We start from the raw sequence: 16,329 nt of genomic DNA on the forward strand, positions 1-16,329 counted from the left end.
ATAGGGTTATTCCCACTAGTTACCACCAAGTTGTTACCAGTGGTAACTACTGGGAATTTTTTTCCACTTTTTACCAGTGTTTTATTCCCAGTAGTTACCACTGGTAAAAGGTGGGAATTATTTGTCCCAGTAGCTACCACCAAAATTTTGTTAGAGTTCAATACTAATAAAAACAGTAGAACTAGTAAAGTATAAATAAAGAGTGCTTCAATAAATAGTTATAAGTCAATTAGTGTTTCAGTTTACTGCTTTAAAAGTGATCAAATTTTTTAAAACCAGTGCAAGTGCATACAATTAAAAGATAAAAAGAAATTAACGTTTGGTTGAAATTTATCTTATTAATTGTAAATTGAATGAATTGTGACGTTATCTATGAAATTTAAAAAAATTCAAAGATCGACTATTGTTGATGTCTTTTAAGGCAGTTTACTGAAACCGACTTGTAATTAATCTAATAACTAATTAACTTATAATGAATTCGACTTTGCTACTAAACGTAAGTACTATCTCGGACGATCGATGTTCGAAATGACATTGATATAAAGTCACAGTTTTCAATTGTTTAGTTGAGTTAAAAATAATGCTCGTGTTACAACAACGCTATATGCAACATTTAACCACATAAAAAAATTAAACAAATATTTACAAAATATTTTTTTGAAAATTAATTATGCCATTTAGTGCTACTTGCACCATCCTACTAACCCGGGGTTAAGCAATTAAACCACTTACCCAGTGTCAAATTGTACTGGTAACCATGGTAACTCCAGGTTTAACCGGTTAACCTCAGGTTAGAGTGATGGTGCGTGGCGCTTAGTTTCCTTAAACGTACTTAAGTATGGGTATGGGCCCCAAAGTTACCGGAATTCAATAAAACACTGTGTATACAATAACCAAATTAGCTTGTTATTGTTCTATATACAGGCATTATATTTTTTTGTTTAGCTATATGAGGATGGTAGATGTAGTTTGATTCGTTACTTTGAATACTGACTGTACCTATACCTAATACCGGTTTATTACAACAGAAAAAATATATCATACCTCGAATTTGACAGCTTTTGCAGATGTCGCTGTACGTATACGACCCCGCATTCATCATATATCTCACTGTCGTCCCACTGTATCCTCGCGTCCCTGAGCTACATCAGACCTCGCTTCACTCAGGACCGATAAGTTCTCGACGAATAAAATGGGTTTTTTTTTTTTTTCGTACAATCGATAACCATCGATTTTGCACATGACTTAAAAGAAAACTAGTAGCTATAATACTTACCACATTGCGGAATTGTGTGGAAAAAATATCTAATAAACTTACACCTATATATAAGTAAGAATAGAAGCGTAGGTACAGTAATAGGTATATCGCATACAGGCATATGAAAAACTACCTTCAGCTAGATTTCGATGAACCAGCAGTATCCTTTGTGTACAGACATGTTATCATAAAACATAATTTGAGATTATGAATATACATATTTACATACAATAAGGAATCTTGAAGGACTACAAGAACAATTCATTTTACGACATTAACTATAGCTTTTCATTGTATTTTGCAGTGACAAATAGGTATATAGACGCGTGTCTTCACTCGTCATGTTATTAATGTTTAGATTTGACTAATCTGCGCGTCATCGTGGATGTCATGATTGTCATGAACTAAACCCCTATAAGCAACTTGTAATTGTTCAACCAAAACATATGCACTTGAAAAATAAAACAAATGTTACGTTAAAATACACTTTAATAAAATTTTAAAATTATACAGAAAAATATTGAATTTAGCCATACCTACATCTTATAATTAAAATTATGAATTTTACTATCTATTTAAAAAAACTTGACCACTACTTATCACAGACAAATAAACAATAAGGATAATTAATGTTCTTTCAATGTTGTTCTATAAAAGTTTCATAGGCAAACAGAAACGAAGCAAGAATAAGCCACTAATAAAATTAATTTAGAGTCAGCTCATCTAACCTCCTCATTCTTAGAAGCTTTAGTTTTGTTTTTATATTTGGAACCTTGTCTTCTTTAAAAAAAAAAAAAATTTAACTTTAACTTTAAAAGGGCCTCGAGGATCCAGGAGGCTTACGAAGTAAACGCCAGACGATAAGTCTATCGCTGGAAAGCGAAAGGCGTCAAAAAAAAGAGCTATCTGAATGACGTGCACTAGGTGGCAGCACAGACATCAGAGCCAGGGAGGAGTGCGAGGATCACGAAGTTTTAATATTAAATTAAGAGGCTAATGAACGACCGCTTCTTCATACAATCCTAGTCCCCACTTTCCTCTTTGGATATTGACATTATGTAAAATATTTTTACACTACATTAACCACTACAGACTATAGGTGACATTCCACGGGTAAAGGTACCTTATGGCGGTCGGCGCTTACGCTGTTATTAACGATGCTCCAATATTCATGCGGTGCTACGCGACTTAAGCGCCAACCGCCGTAAGGTACCTTTTCGCTACTAGTAGGATACAGGTAGAACTGAGATGTCATGTCTAGACCAAAGCTAATTTGAATTAGAGGTGTATTGTCAAAGAAAACTTTGTAGTTACGTAATTTTACTGCCATCTTTCGACACAATTAAAACCGTAACGTTAGAAATGAATTATAAATATATATATTAATTTATATATAGTATAAGAGGGGCTTTATTAGGCAAATTATAAAGATGTTTTTTTTAAATAATAACTGAGGAGTGTCTTTTCCAGATATGTGACTTATTTGAAATGCAAAATACATATTTTGTATTTACCTTTTGAAGAAAACTATTTTGGATTTTATTTGAAATAGTTTTTGGGACCAATTTTCTATTTTAAAAATACAAAATATTTGTTAGTAGGTAAAGTAGGTAGGAGTTACAATCCCGTCTGACGTTACAATCCTTGCACCGCTCTCATTCAGTTAACATGGAATTGGTGAATCTGTTTTGTAAACATGCCCACAAGCGTAACGAGTGGTTAAAAATGTGGAAGCGTTGCGAGGGTTTCAAGGCACGAAAGGGGAACAAACTTTTCTGCCCTGGTAAAACACAAACGAAGCGTTTTCACCAACCTAAGAGAGGTATAAGTTGTAAAACATTACAAATCTAATTGGTTTTAAAAATTTACCGTTAAAAACCATCACTTAAAAATCCATTACTTTTTATCGCAAAGTATTATGAAAATACCTATGTTGTATTTAGTATTTTAAATGCAAATTTGAAAACTAGTATGTATTTTGAATTTGAAATAGTATATCAAAGAAGTATTTGTATTCTGTATTTAAATACTTTTACAAACTATTTTCCACATCTCTGGTCTTTTCAAATAAGCCCTTTTGAAAAGACACTCCTCAACTATGAGCAGATTGACTTGAAGATAATCGCCTTCAGAAATGTGACATGAGCGCCTAATAAGTATTGGTACATGGGTACATCCTACAAAAAACTAGTTATTAATGTAAAAAAAAATCTACGACGGGTTACTGATCAAGATCATTGTTCATTTTCTTTATTGTTGTTCTTACTCTTTAATTTATTACTTTATATTTTTAACAGATAATCAAGTTCAAATTATTGTTTATATTTTTATACTACCTATGTATGATAATAATATTCATAGCTAACACAGAAAGTAGAGAGGTTTGTAGAGTTGAAGGCATATAATTGTTATTGAAGTTCAAGTTATTGACTGAGTTTTAGGCTTAGCTAACAGCCTGACACTGATGCCAAAAATTTTACAACTGTACTATATTTTGGGAATGTTATCCATGACTTAAAATTAATAAAGTGGTAACTATGATATCGAATATTGCAAGCAGTTGTACTGTTGCAGATTATTAGTTGACTTAACATGATTCAAACAATGGCAATATTACATTAAGTATCCAGAAATCAATGCAATCTATTAATTACGATTTATGCAAAAAAAAAAGAAATGTGTTACGTTACTGGAAACAATTTAAAATTAATACCTGTACAGATGAAGTAAAACTAACTTTAAGAGCAATTAAAACGAGTCATAAGCAAAGCGATCCGCATTTACTGCCCTTAAATGGAAATAATTAACTACAAATTGAGCAAAAAATAAAATCAAAAACATACTTTGCTGCAAGCTCTAGGCTAGATAAATTCATTCAGCATCACTCTTTCGCGACTTTTTGATACTAGCGGACTTATTGTCGCCGGCCGGAAACAGGCCTTGGAAGTTGTGGCGCTGCTCCTTTACTTGGGATTCTTTGTCAATGCAAGCGATAATGTCCCGGTTTCTCTTCAAGTTTCTATCCTCGTCGTCGGTGGACGCGAGGGACTCTAGGGAGGTTACGGTGGAGGGCGCTGCGGCGAAGCGAGCGGCTAGGTCGAGGTAGGGCCGCGCGGCGTCGCGCGGGACCTCCACGGAGGCGCAGCTCGCGGACGCGGACGCGGGCGACTCGAGCGCGGCCAGGCGAATGACATCGCGCTGGGATTCGCGCGCTTCCATCAGGAATATGCTTTCCTGTTTAGCCAGTTAAATCGTTTAAAGCAAGCGGGACAAAATAAAATCGTAATCAAGATTAGTGGGTCAAGAGGGATTTCGTTTCTTCAATCAGAATCGATCTTAATTTAGTGCTGAGTAGCATAAATTTAGTTAAAGTTGAATATGCGCCGCTAAAAATTGATTGTAATATCAACAGGTTTCCCTCTTTCGCGATACACCTAAAACTTTAGTAAGTTAAAAATAAATATAAATAAATAGTGCAGAAGAGTGATTAGCAGAAAAACAAAAATGCAGTAATAGCAGTATACATAGGTACCTACGTGTTAGCGTGGTTTAGAAGTCATTCCAGTGTTCTATATCTATAGAAACTTAACGAACCAACAAATAACAAGTAGTAGCGGTTATATTAATTGAAACACACCCAGATGGTCAGTAGAAAAAGGTGCAAATTTAAAATTTCTATAGGAGATCAACAGTGATCGGAACTATGGGAGTAAAACTTTAACAAAACTTGTTAAGCGGACATAAAATAGTGCATACAGCCCTAAAAGTATTCATGTCCATAGGGATAGGAATAGTATAGTACTTCAGCCATAAAAATATTTACATTCATAGATATTCGAATATGTTTAAGGCTATAAGCACTCTTTTTACGTCCGCTTGATAAGTTTTGTTAAAGTTTTACTCCCATAGTTCCGATCACTGGAGATCAACCATTCGCGCCTACGTTTTTTTTAAATTTGCCGCGTTTTTCTATTGACAAAATGGCTATTAGGTATGCCTGAGTATAGTGTTATTTTTCTAGTGGAATAGAACTGTTAGGAAACACTCGTTTGAAGTCCAAATACTTAATTAAAACTGAACTAAAGTAATAAAAAATAAAAATTTGGAAGATAATGCAAGAATAGCTACCTTAACTTCTTTGGTGATGTACTGGTCAAGTTTGTCGTATATGACAGCATGAAGACCGAGATCTTTAAGTTTCTTGATGGTAGTTTTGTCATTATTGTCGTCGCCCCAACAGAATATCACCAATCCGGCGTCCGTCGCAAACTTGACCTGAAAATTTAAATTATATATTGTAAGTTTATTTTAACTAAGGAGGTATCTACCTGTACTTGTAAGACCGCAAAATATTACAAAAAGATTTTTTGTGATAAAATCATTTTTGATACAAGATTCTATCCCTGACTGTACTTTTCTTTCAACAGGAAACTAAATAGTACTCATCAAGTCAATTCTAACCAACTCAAAACATTTTGTTGCCTTGTTTTATCACAGAGTTCCTATGACCACCTCCTGTGTCCATCATAAGATCAGGTCGATGGTACTACCATAATATTGCATTTCCATCCAACTTACATATGTATACAAATTTTCAGCTTCATCGGAAATCGGTAAGTGGGTCAAATTTAACTTGCAAGATTTGACCCGTACAAGCATAAGTACAGTCAGCGGATGAAACAACGCACCAAAAGTATCTGATATTCCGGATAACTTTTCCAAATGTAGATAAATTTCTAAAATTCGCGTTCAAAAGTATATCTTTTACAGTCTTAGTTGTTCTATATTAAGGACATCACTTTTTGTTAAGCTGTTACAGAATGGTAGATACTTATGAAACGTTATTTGATACGCTACTTTTGATGCTGACTGTACAACGCAAGTTAAATAAAAGCTTGTAAAAATAGGAGTGCATATTCTTTAACGTATCAAAAATTATACAAAAGATGGATCTAAACTCAACTGATATCTTTGGTGTCGACCATATGTAGGTAGAAAAACAACAGTATAGACGTCAATGAACTCATGACATTGATGAAAAGAATATCTTTCGCTACCGATCGTCATTGTTGGTTGTTATGATCTTATAATATACCCACCCGGTCGTTGACCCCAGTGCGTTTTATAACACCAGTCTCTGTTAGTCACTCTGTAAATTTAGGTCTGCAGAGAAAAACATCGTTTCCTCTAGATACTAAACTAAAAAAACTTTAACTAAAAAAAAATACCCAAACCAGAGTCCTACCCTAACTATCATTTATTAATGATAGAGAGACATTAGTAACTGACAAAAGTGTGCCAAATCAGCAGATTGGACATGAAGATATGACATCTTCATATATAATCTTCAAGTAAAAGATAATAATATATCATGAATATTATACCTATTACTTAAAGAAATAAAAATACTTAAATAATCATCAGTTTTATTTATGACTCTTGTAAGATAAATATTTGTATGTCTAATGGCTAAGCATAGTGATACTTTCTTATGTACATTTGTATGATCTGTGAAAACCTATGTTTACAAATAAATATATGATTTATGATTTAAGAAATAAATAAAAATAAATAAATTGATATTATTAATGAATATTTCAAGCAAGCACCCATATAAAACAAAGTGATACACAGAGAATTTAATTTTAACTACCTATACAATGTGAAATGACACAAAAGTGTAAAAAGTAAAATAACTGTAAAACAATAATATTTTTTAATTACAATTTAAAATAACTACTTCCGGTTCGCATCTTGATGCAGAGACAGCCAAAACCTACAGATTGGACTAAGCAAATCCTCACTAATTTCAAAAATGATATTGAGGTTTCTAATATCATTCTTTTCTAAACTAAATAGTTTGCGCGAGAGACACTTCCAAGTGATAAAATGTGTCCCCCCCCCCCCCCTGTAACTTCTAAAATAACAGAATGATAAAACTAAAAAAAATTATGATATACATTACCATGCAAACTTCCACCGAAAATTGGTTTGAACGAGATCTAGTAAGTAGTTTTTTTTATCCGTCATAAAATTTTAAAAAAATTTTTTTTTTTCGTCAAACCCAGGGTTTGCAATATCCGTCAATTTTTCGGACTCGGATATTACGGATATTAAAATTTGACGGATCCGGATATCCGGATAATTCGGCTAATACGGATCCGTATAAGAATTCGGCCAAAAACGGACTATTTATAGTCAAAAATTAAGTTATATTCACAAAATAATATGTAATTGGAGTAAAAGTTACACTTACTCCTTAAAAGACAAATTTGTCGAACATGTATTAATCATTTATTTTTATTTTATTTGGTTTGATAAAATCACATAAGAAAAGCTTGCTTTCTGTACCTTTGAAAAATAGTTGTTAAATAGAGGTTAGTTTCTTAGAATAAATATCTAGCTCATTTTGTCAGTCCACATTACAGCGATATTCGATTATGTACGAGTCGTATAAAAAAATAGAAATCCTGTTAGTTACTGCAAATAATGACCAAAGTAGAGCGAAATCATATCAAAACTTACTTAGTTAGTCACTAGCGCATGTTATTTTCCTTTTAACAGAAGATAACAACACTCACAAGCACTGTAATGACATTCTAATTAGATGACGGTAATATTTACTGCAAACAATTATAATTCTCGCCTCGAGTTCCATATGGGCGGATTTCAAAAAAGTTTAAATTCTCAGTCGGCCTAGCTAAGGTGAAAGTCGTTATCGCTACGACAACGAAACGCTTTGTGTGTCTCTATCGCTCTTCCATATTAGTGCAAAAGAGAGAGTTGCGTTTCGATCGCTATGGAGCGTAAGCGATTTGCATGTTGGCTACGCGCCCAGGAGAGCCAAAACAAAATTGGCACTTTTGATTGCCTTTCTTTCACGTATTATGTAGGCTGGACATACCAGTCTTTTTTTATTGAAAAAAGCTTTTTTATCTTCTACTTTGGATAAGTAAAAACGCTGTAATAACTTTGATAATATTTAAAAAGGCGGTATTTATGCTAAATTGATTAGATCCGATTTTTTTATTTCTCCCAATTACACACTAAAAGAGAGACATAAAGTCGCACTGACTTACTTAACCTGAACACTGATTATTTTAGGCATAAGGTCTTAAGGTCAGATCCGAAAGGTAGTATTGTTACTAAAATTATAGGCAAAACGTCGTATCGAATAAACACCTCACAATGTGTCAACATTTTAGATGCATAAAGTCTCAAAGTAACGCCAACCACAAAATCGAAACAATTGAGAGGCAAACGTATGGAAAAAGACGGGTGTGAAAACAATGCTTTATGTTTCAGTTAAATATGTACTTTCTGTATCTCGGAAACTAAAAATGAAAGAAATATCAGAGTAAGAAAGATTATTCACTTCATTACCGTTATTTCAGTCAGGAGATATCCAGAAAGCTAGTTTTAAAAACGGTTACTAAAGCATAGTTCATATAGAATTGGCACATAATTAGCAATGTTTAAAAAATAATAATTCCATGGCGGGAAAAAAATTGACAATTACAGTTCAATCACCAACCTTCAAAGTATTAATGGTGAAAATATTATTTTCCTAGCTTTATGCATTTTAAAGTTTTCGGCCATCAAAATTGAGAACAGGAGATTGATCGTGCACAAATACTTCGAAAATTCTTATCGATCCCGGACCAAGACAGCGAAGTCGCTTAAGATGCTAAAAGCTAGTATTTGTAGGGTCATAAAACGTTACAAGGAGACTCTATCAGCCGACAGGAAAACACAAACTAATCGGAGGTCTGGGACAAATAACAAGATTTTGGGAAAAAAGTCCCAAGGTCACTCAAACAAAATTCAGGACGGTCTAATTACGATTTATCTTTATCCCAAAAATTCAAAGAAACTTCTAGAGAGATAAAGATGATTCACCTCAGAGGTGGCTATAAGAGATATCGAGCAATAAAACAGCCAAATCGGACTGTTAAACAGATCCGACAAGCTAAAACACTAGCTCGACTATTGTACGACCCAGTATTGACAAAATTCGAAGATTGCTTGTTGTTGGACGACAAGACGTATGTAAAACTCGATTTTAATCAACTACTCGGTTCGAAGTTTTATATGGCCAATAATAGAGGTAATTTACCCGAATAATATAAGTTCGTGAAACTTGACAAGTTCGCAAAAAAACATATGATATGGCAAGGAATTTATAATTTCGGCTGTAAGAGAAAAGTTTTATAACATAGTCAACAATGAAGTCGGACCTTTATATTAAAGAGTGCTTAGAGAAATGAGTATTGGTATTTATTAGAACCCATAACGGTCCTGTGAAATGTTGGCCAGATTTAGCCAGCTGCCACTACCCAAAAAAAGTTTTGGTATGGTACGCTAATAATCAGGCCAATTACATACCCCGCGAGATGAATCCTTCGAATTGTTCCCAATTTCAATCTATCAAAAACTACTGGGCAATCATGAAAAAATATTAAATAAGACTAGTCAAATTGTCCAGGGTATCAATTCATTGCGATCTACAAGAAATCAATACGCCAAAAATGTCGACAAAAGTGTTGTTCAGAAAATGACGGGGGTCCATTATGAAAACAGTTCGTAATTATTTACATAACAGAGTTTATTTATTTATTTATACATATTTGAAAGCTAAATACATTACTATTTAAAATTCACCATTCATAACTTTCTTATTTTATTAACTTAAAAAAATAACAATCTTCTAGTGCGTACCAATTCTATATGAACTATGCTTTACTGTTTAGATTAACCATAATTCGCATTCATTTTATGAAGTTACTGCGTAACGTGATGTACCTATCATAACTGATGTGCTCTCAGTATTTGAATTGATTAAATAAATGAAAATATTATATTTAAATGACAAAATGGTATGAAATCATTCATAAATTTCATTCGAAAATTGTTTCTGCTATAGGTCTATGACCATATTTATCGGATCCGTAATATCCGAAATATCCGGATCCTAGGACTAGTTGAATCCGAATCCTATACTTGACGGATATCAGGATATTTCGGATATCCGGATCTCAATCCCTATACATAGCATTGGATGATCATCAGTGAGTGAGTCAGTGACGAAATCAGGTTTTTTTTAGATATGAATAAAATCTAAAGTATGAGAGCTATGCCATTGAAATTTTGTATGCGTAATAATAGGTCCACTATTGACATTATATCCTGAGAATTTTGTTTATCTGGTATAATCCAAACCCAAGTTATGAGGGTTCAAAACTTCGAGAAAAGGTAGGTAGTGCCTTTGCGCTTCGCTTTGCTCGTCTTGGCGGGGGCACTGCCGTGCCCCCAGATTTAATCCCTTCGTATTCGCCTTTGTTAAAAATTTGCTACTGAATTAATAACCTTGAAATTCTAAATTATAGTCCAAATTGTCTGGGACCTGGGACTGGGACGCATAGGCTTCGGCGGCGTTAATAGCCGTACGTGCCAATTAAATTTAAACTTTAAAATTCAGCGGTACGGTCACGTCTGAAAATATCGATACGAAAAAGTGCCAAAAATATGTATACACGACCTTATTGCCCATACATTAAGGTAGTGTATACATATTTTTGGCACATTTTTTGTACCGATATTTTCAGATGGGAGCGTGACTGTACCTAGCCTACGACTATCACTGTAAATACCACTGGCGAACATATTAACCTTAGAAATCCCAGAGGCATAAATTTACCAGCCAAAAGAAACCATGTTGAAGTCTTTAAGAATTTACATAGACGTTATTACAACGTTACCGTTATTGGTTGGAAAAACCCTCGGCCTCATCAAGACCAATGAGAACATTCATACAAAGAGTGGCCCATTTTCGTTGTTACATACTGAACAAACTATGAAAAGGCAGTTTTGTTATGTGAGCAGCGTTGCAAAGTACAGATAAATAGTACAAAAGCATGACGCAGTCGTATTTGCGTCGTTTTCCCACGTGAACTGTTATCCGAAGCTAGAGATTATTTATAGTCACGTGCCGACCGTGAAGGGGACATTGTAGTGTTTGTTTCTAGTTGTAGCGAGGGTCAGCCAAAAGACAACAAATAAATAAAGAGGCACAACCGAGAAGCATTTTTACATGCTTTTACTCAGCTTCGCATTGTTCATTTGTGCCTATAGCGTTTATACCTAGTCCAGTCATAAATATTGTCACAAGATTAATTGTGACAGAACTTGGCCAGGGCCGTAGCCAGCGTTAAATTTAAGATAGGGCAGCCGTAATCGTAATTACAGGTAGGGCGCAATACCTATAGTATCGAAGTCGATGGTATATCTTAAGTAGGGCAATGGGATTTCAAGGTAGGGCATTACCCCATAATGATTTGGGCCAAATGATCAATTAAGTATGTATAGCATTGAAAATTAATAAAGATTTTAGGTACAACCTTACCAGATCGACCTAGCCCCTAACTAAGCAAAATTTGTATTTTAGGCCACTAGACAACAATACCCATACTTTTAGCCTATGATGTAACATAGGTAACATCCATCACTCAGGAACTAATATTTGTGATGAACACACAAATAAACCAGGATTCTAACCCGGGACCTCCTGCTCCATAGGTAGAGTCACTATTGCCTAAAATGCCTAAGCAGGCTGTTAGAGTTAGAGAATTATCTAAATAAATAAATACCTGGGTAGGATCTCTGAGCAGGTCTTCTGTGTGCACAACTATGCCCAAAATGTCTGAGCTAATAGCGTTTTGTACCGCAGCCGGAATTGATAGGCACCTGGGGTCTCTGTATGGCTTGTATCTACTTGTTACACCCTGAAAATATTATCAAAATATAAATCATTTCTATTGAATGCCTTGAATAAATGCTTTGATTAATATGTGCACATGTATTGAATAAAATATACAATATACTTATACTTATTACAAAAGCAAACAAATACTACTTACGATAGTTAGAAACATGACAGGATATTTGTTTTGCTTGTTTCTGACCATTGTGCAGATATCAGGATTGAAACAGGAAAACACGATGTTTCTCGATCCTGCATGCTTCAGAACAATTTCCAGTACCTAGAAGGAATATCAAAAAGTTTGTGTCAAGCTGATTAAAATGCTTTAAAATGCAAGCAATGACGAATAGGGTCACATAAAAATAATTATTAATATTTCAGTTTAAACAAGGCCAATGCAATGCAGACTCAAAAACGACCACCACCACAGTACTGCATTGCACTGCCTAGATACAATGGCAGCTGTTTGTGGCTAACACTTTTTGCAGCTGTCAAAAAATAAAAGCATATTTACCTATAATAATGTTTTTGGTCAGTTCATTCTTTTACTCACCTTATCAACGTAAATATTCATATCAAATGGGTTATTCAGCTCAAATGTGCCATCCTCCAATTCCATGGTCCATTTAAGCTCAACATTGAACCCAACATGGCTATCTATAGTGTTTAATGCCAATTCCAAAGTTGGAAATGGCTGGTGTTCTTCTAAATCTTCATCAAAAAAGAGGGCTTCATGGCTTCGTCCCTCAACTAAGTGGTATACCTATAAAACGAAAATTACCTCTTTAAAAATAGTCTTTTTAGAGAGTTCCTCTTTATCTTTTAATAAAGTGGAAACTAGTTTTAGTAATGTAAACATAAGTCTGAAAAATACAATTTTTTTGAAAAGTCACAGAATTATACCTTAAGTTTCTGAAGCTGTTCCAAAGTCAAGTCCTTCACAGGCAATTCTAGCATTTCTGTGAAGTCAACTTCCTTCTTTCTTTTCATAGAAATACATACATAAAAGTCATGATATATAACTGGTATCATATCTTTACTTAGCTGAACATCAAACTCAAGCATGTCTGCACCACTTGCAGCTGCCTGTTTAAGAGAAGCTATGGTATTTTCACGAATAGAATTTCCTCTGAAAATTGTCAGATTACATTTTAAACAGACATTTGTAATTGAGCATCAAATATATGATTAAATATACTGTAGGAATGTCTGCCAAATGACATGGCTATTTATATACATTTCAGTGAATTGAATCCAATCATGTAATGCCAAGCAAAAAGTTAGGCTTAAAATATGCACAGCTAGTGGCAATACATTCACAATGTCCTTTTAAAATACCGCATCAGTGACAACATGTTATACTTTGATGCCCAATTATACTTAGATAGTGACATTAAACACACTTTATGAACAATATATGGATATCAGATTAAAACGTTTCACTTAATATTTTATTATATCATCCAATCAAGGAGGCTTGTTACAAAATATTTAATAGAACTTACTCTTTCTTTTTGAAGCTAGCTCCCAGTCCCCGATGCCCTACTTCCAACCCAGTCCATGCAGGATCCCAATGCTTTGCATATGAAACCTCAAAAGAGTTAAGCTTAGAGTCTGACATGGGATTTATAGTTAAATACTGAATGTTCACTGTCCCAAGAGGTCTGTGCTTGATGCTGCATGTGACTGGCAATTCTAAAATTCCTTCCGAGGGTTTAAACATGTTAGGCAGTATGTAAGTGTAACCAACATGACATGGCGGTTCCTGACAGGAAGCTCTTGTACTATAGCAATAAAAATCGACTAAATAAGCCACACTATCTAGCTTCTGTGCCGTTATATTGAAAATAAGAATATCATTAGGTCTGTACTCTTTTCCAAATTGTTCCTGGGGGTGCAGTTGACAAAGAGAAGCATCATTATCTAATGTAGCCACCTCTACAGAAACTCCGGTGGGGACCTCAGCAGTATCAGTGCTTAGTGAATCTTCAATCTGACCTTCAGTTCCAAAACTTAAGTTGACTGGAGTTACTTTTATATTCATGAGTCTCCCTGCTAAACGAGTCTTAAGCTTTAATGGATTCTTAACAAATTTAAATTGCAGTAATGTTTGGCATGTGAGCCATCCCCTACAGATCCTGGCCTTACCATCATAGTGCCCATAGACATCTAGTGATGGCTCACGCGTGTTTTCCTTGATTACTCTAGGACGAACATTGGTCTCCCAGGATCGCACAATGACTGCTTCTTTGTTATGGTCATCGAAGGTACACACGGCATAGCGATAGTAAATGTCGCATGTATTTGGGATAGTTATAGTGTTACACCACACATCTCTACCTGGTTCCTTTTCAAGTGGAACTGCTTTCAAATAATCCCATTCTCCCAGCTGAGGTATATTCCCCGTAATAACTACGGTATCTCGAGCACTAACATTAGCATATGGAACGGATACACTAAATTTCCACTCTTCGGTATACATTTTGGGTGGTGACGGTGGTAGCTTGGCGGGCGATTTCGGAGGAATTCTAAATTTCGGTTTTTTCCGGTCCTGGGCAAAGAACCAGCTCTGCATGCTCCTACTACCGACGGTGGGCAAGTGACGACTATTTGTCAATAATGCACTGTACTTCCAAAGTCTTGCCGAATTGTTAGTTTGGTCTCACTAATAATAATATTATAAGACTTTCATGTACAGGTACCATTATTAAAAAAATATTGAAGGAAATTAAAAATTATAAAATATTGGTTCACTTTTTAGTTTCATTGCAGTGGTGATTTTGAAACGAAATTGAAGGCTTGACTTGACAGTCTTGACATTGACGTTATAAAACGAGTCTTAAGTTAAGACGAAACTGTCAGTCAGTGTTGTCACATACAATTTTGGCGAAGTGGTAGAACGGTGCAAAAAAAAGGTAGAAATGGGTGGTTTTAAAATGATAAACAGATACCACTCAATAGCAAGTACATTTTTATGATTAAAAATGTGTATACAATTGTGATGTTAGTACACGTGTTTATTAAAGAAATCGAAACAAAAATGAGGATTTCCATTGTTTGTAGGTAATGAATCTGCTTGTATAATCTGTTTCTTTGGCAAGTTTTCATTACATCGAATCTAAATTCGGTAGAAATTAAGTAATGTTCCGTGAGTTCCGTCACATGTATTGAGAATTACTTACAATTGTACCATTTTGAAAAATAGGTAGTTTTCAGGCCGAGGGAGGTAGATAGGTAGAACGCAGGCAAAATAGGTAGATGGTAGATCTACCCAAAAGTTGTTAGATGTGATAACACTGCTGTCAGTGTCACACATAAATGGTAGGATAGTGGATCACATAGATGGGCTATATGCGTTCGTCCGTGAGGGACAGAACATACGCAGTGCGCAAAATTAAAACCACGTTTTAACATTCCTGACAATATACCAAAAATAACCTACGTAATTTGGTCGGATTATTTGTTGCCCACCATAAACCATACTAAAATTTACGGCGGGGAATAAAAAAAATGAGACTGTGACAAGGACCAACAATCATAGCGCTTTCTCTGCTAATCAAACATTTAAAATTAAAATATTGTAAACGATGTGCTGATATTTGGTGAAACGGCAAAATATTCTTTATAAAATAAAATAGGTCGGGGCTATAATCGCGAAAATCGTTGTTCGTCAATAGGGACCGTGCGCGTTGGAGGGTCTGCCATCTTGTGGTCTGAATCGGAACCATAAACAGGCACATTTACACGTCAAGTGTTTTCTTGTGCATAGTAGGTTCTGCCATCTTGTGGGCTACATCGGAACAAAAAACATCACATTTACGCCTCGCGCCAAAAATCTGACGGCTCCTGTGCTGCCGCCTACAGTTCATGCACGCTCCCTATTGCGGATATTTTTCTGTCTCACTCTAATTACGTCTTAGTGGGAATAAAAGAGAAAGATTCCATTCAAATTGTGAATTTTGGTTTTCGCGGTAGGCCCTCTGGACCTTTAAGAAATTGTAATCGATTAAATGCGACCATAGAGGCACCTCTATATACAGATGAAACGGAGGAGGGGCTTGATGACCGAACGAGATGCACTTATGGAACTTTCAGTAGCAGTAACAGATAAAGCGCTATGATGAGGCACGAGTCGAGCTACGAGAAGCGTATGTAAACGGTGGGCTCGTGACTCATCTCGTGGCTTGGCTCGCGGCCAGGAGGCCTACCGCGAAAACCGAAATTCGCAAATTGCGGGGATCTTTCTCTTTTACTCTTAGTAAGACGTCATTAGAGTGACAGAGAAAAATGCCCGCAATTGATGAAATTCGAT

At 35.1% G+C, this 16,329-nt stretch overlaps 1 protein-coding gene across 1 annotated transcript; it reads right to left on the reverse strand.

Moving 5' to 3' along the window:
- Positions 1-1,729: 1,729 nt before the first annotated feature.
- Positions 1,730-14,853, reverse strand: LOC133533387 (glycerophosphocholine phosphodiesterase GPCPD1-like). Its single transcript, XM_061872357.1, has 7 exons — positions 13,523-14,853; positions 12,921-13,146; positions 12,571-12,780; positions 12,175-12,297; positions 11,905-12,039; positions 5,387-5,533; positions 1,730-4,492 (listed from the first exon to the last, which is right to left on the reverse strand). Exons 1-7 carry the CDS (start codon positions 14,590-14,592, stop codon positions 4,130-4,132), a joined length of 2,274 nt encoding a protein of 757 aa, XP_061728341.1. The 5' UTR covers positions 14,593-14,853; the 3' UTR covers positions 1,730-4,129.
- Between the last annotated feature and the right edge of the window lie 1,476 nt (positions 14,854-16,329).

The sequence above is a fragment of the Cydia pomonella genome, unplaced genomic scaffold (assembly GCF_033807575.1).
Source record: "Cydia pomonella isolate Wapato2018A unplaced genomic scaffold, ilCydPomo1 PGA_scaffold_161, whole genome shotgun sequence".
Lineage (NCBI taxonomy): Eukaryota > Metazoa > Arthropoda > Insecta > Lepidoptera > Tortricidae > Cydia > Cydia pomonella.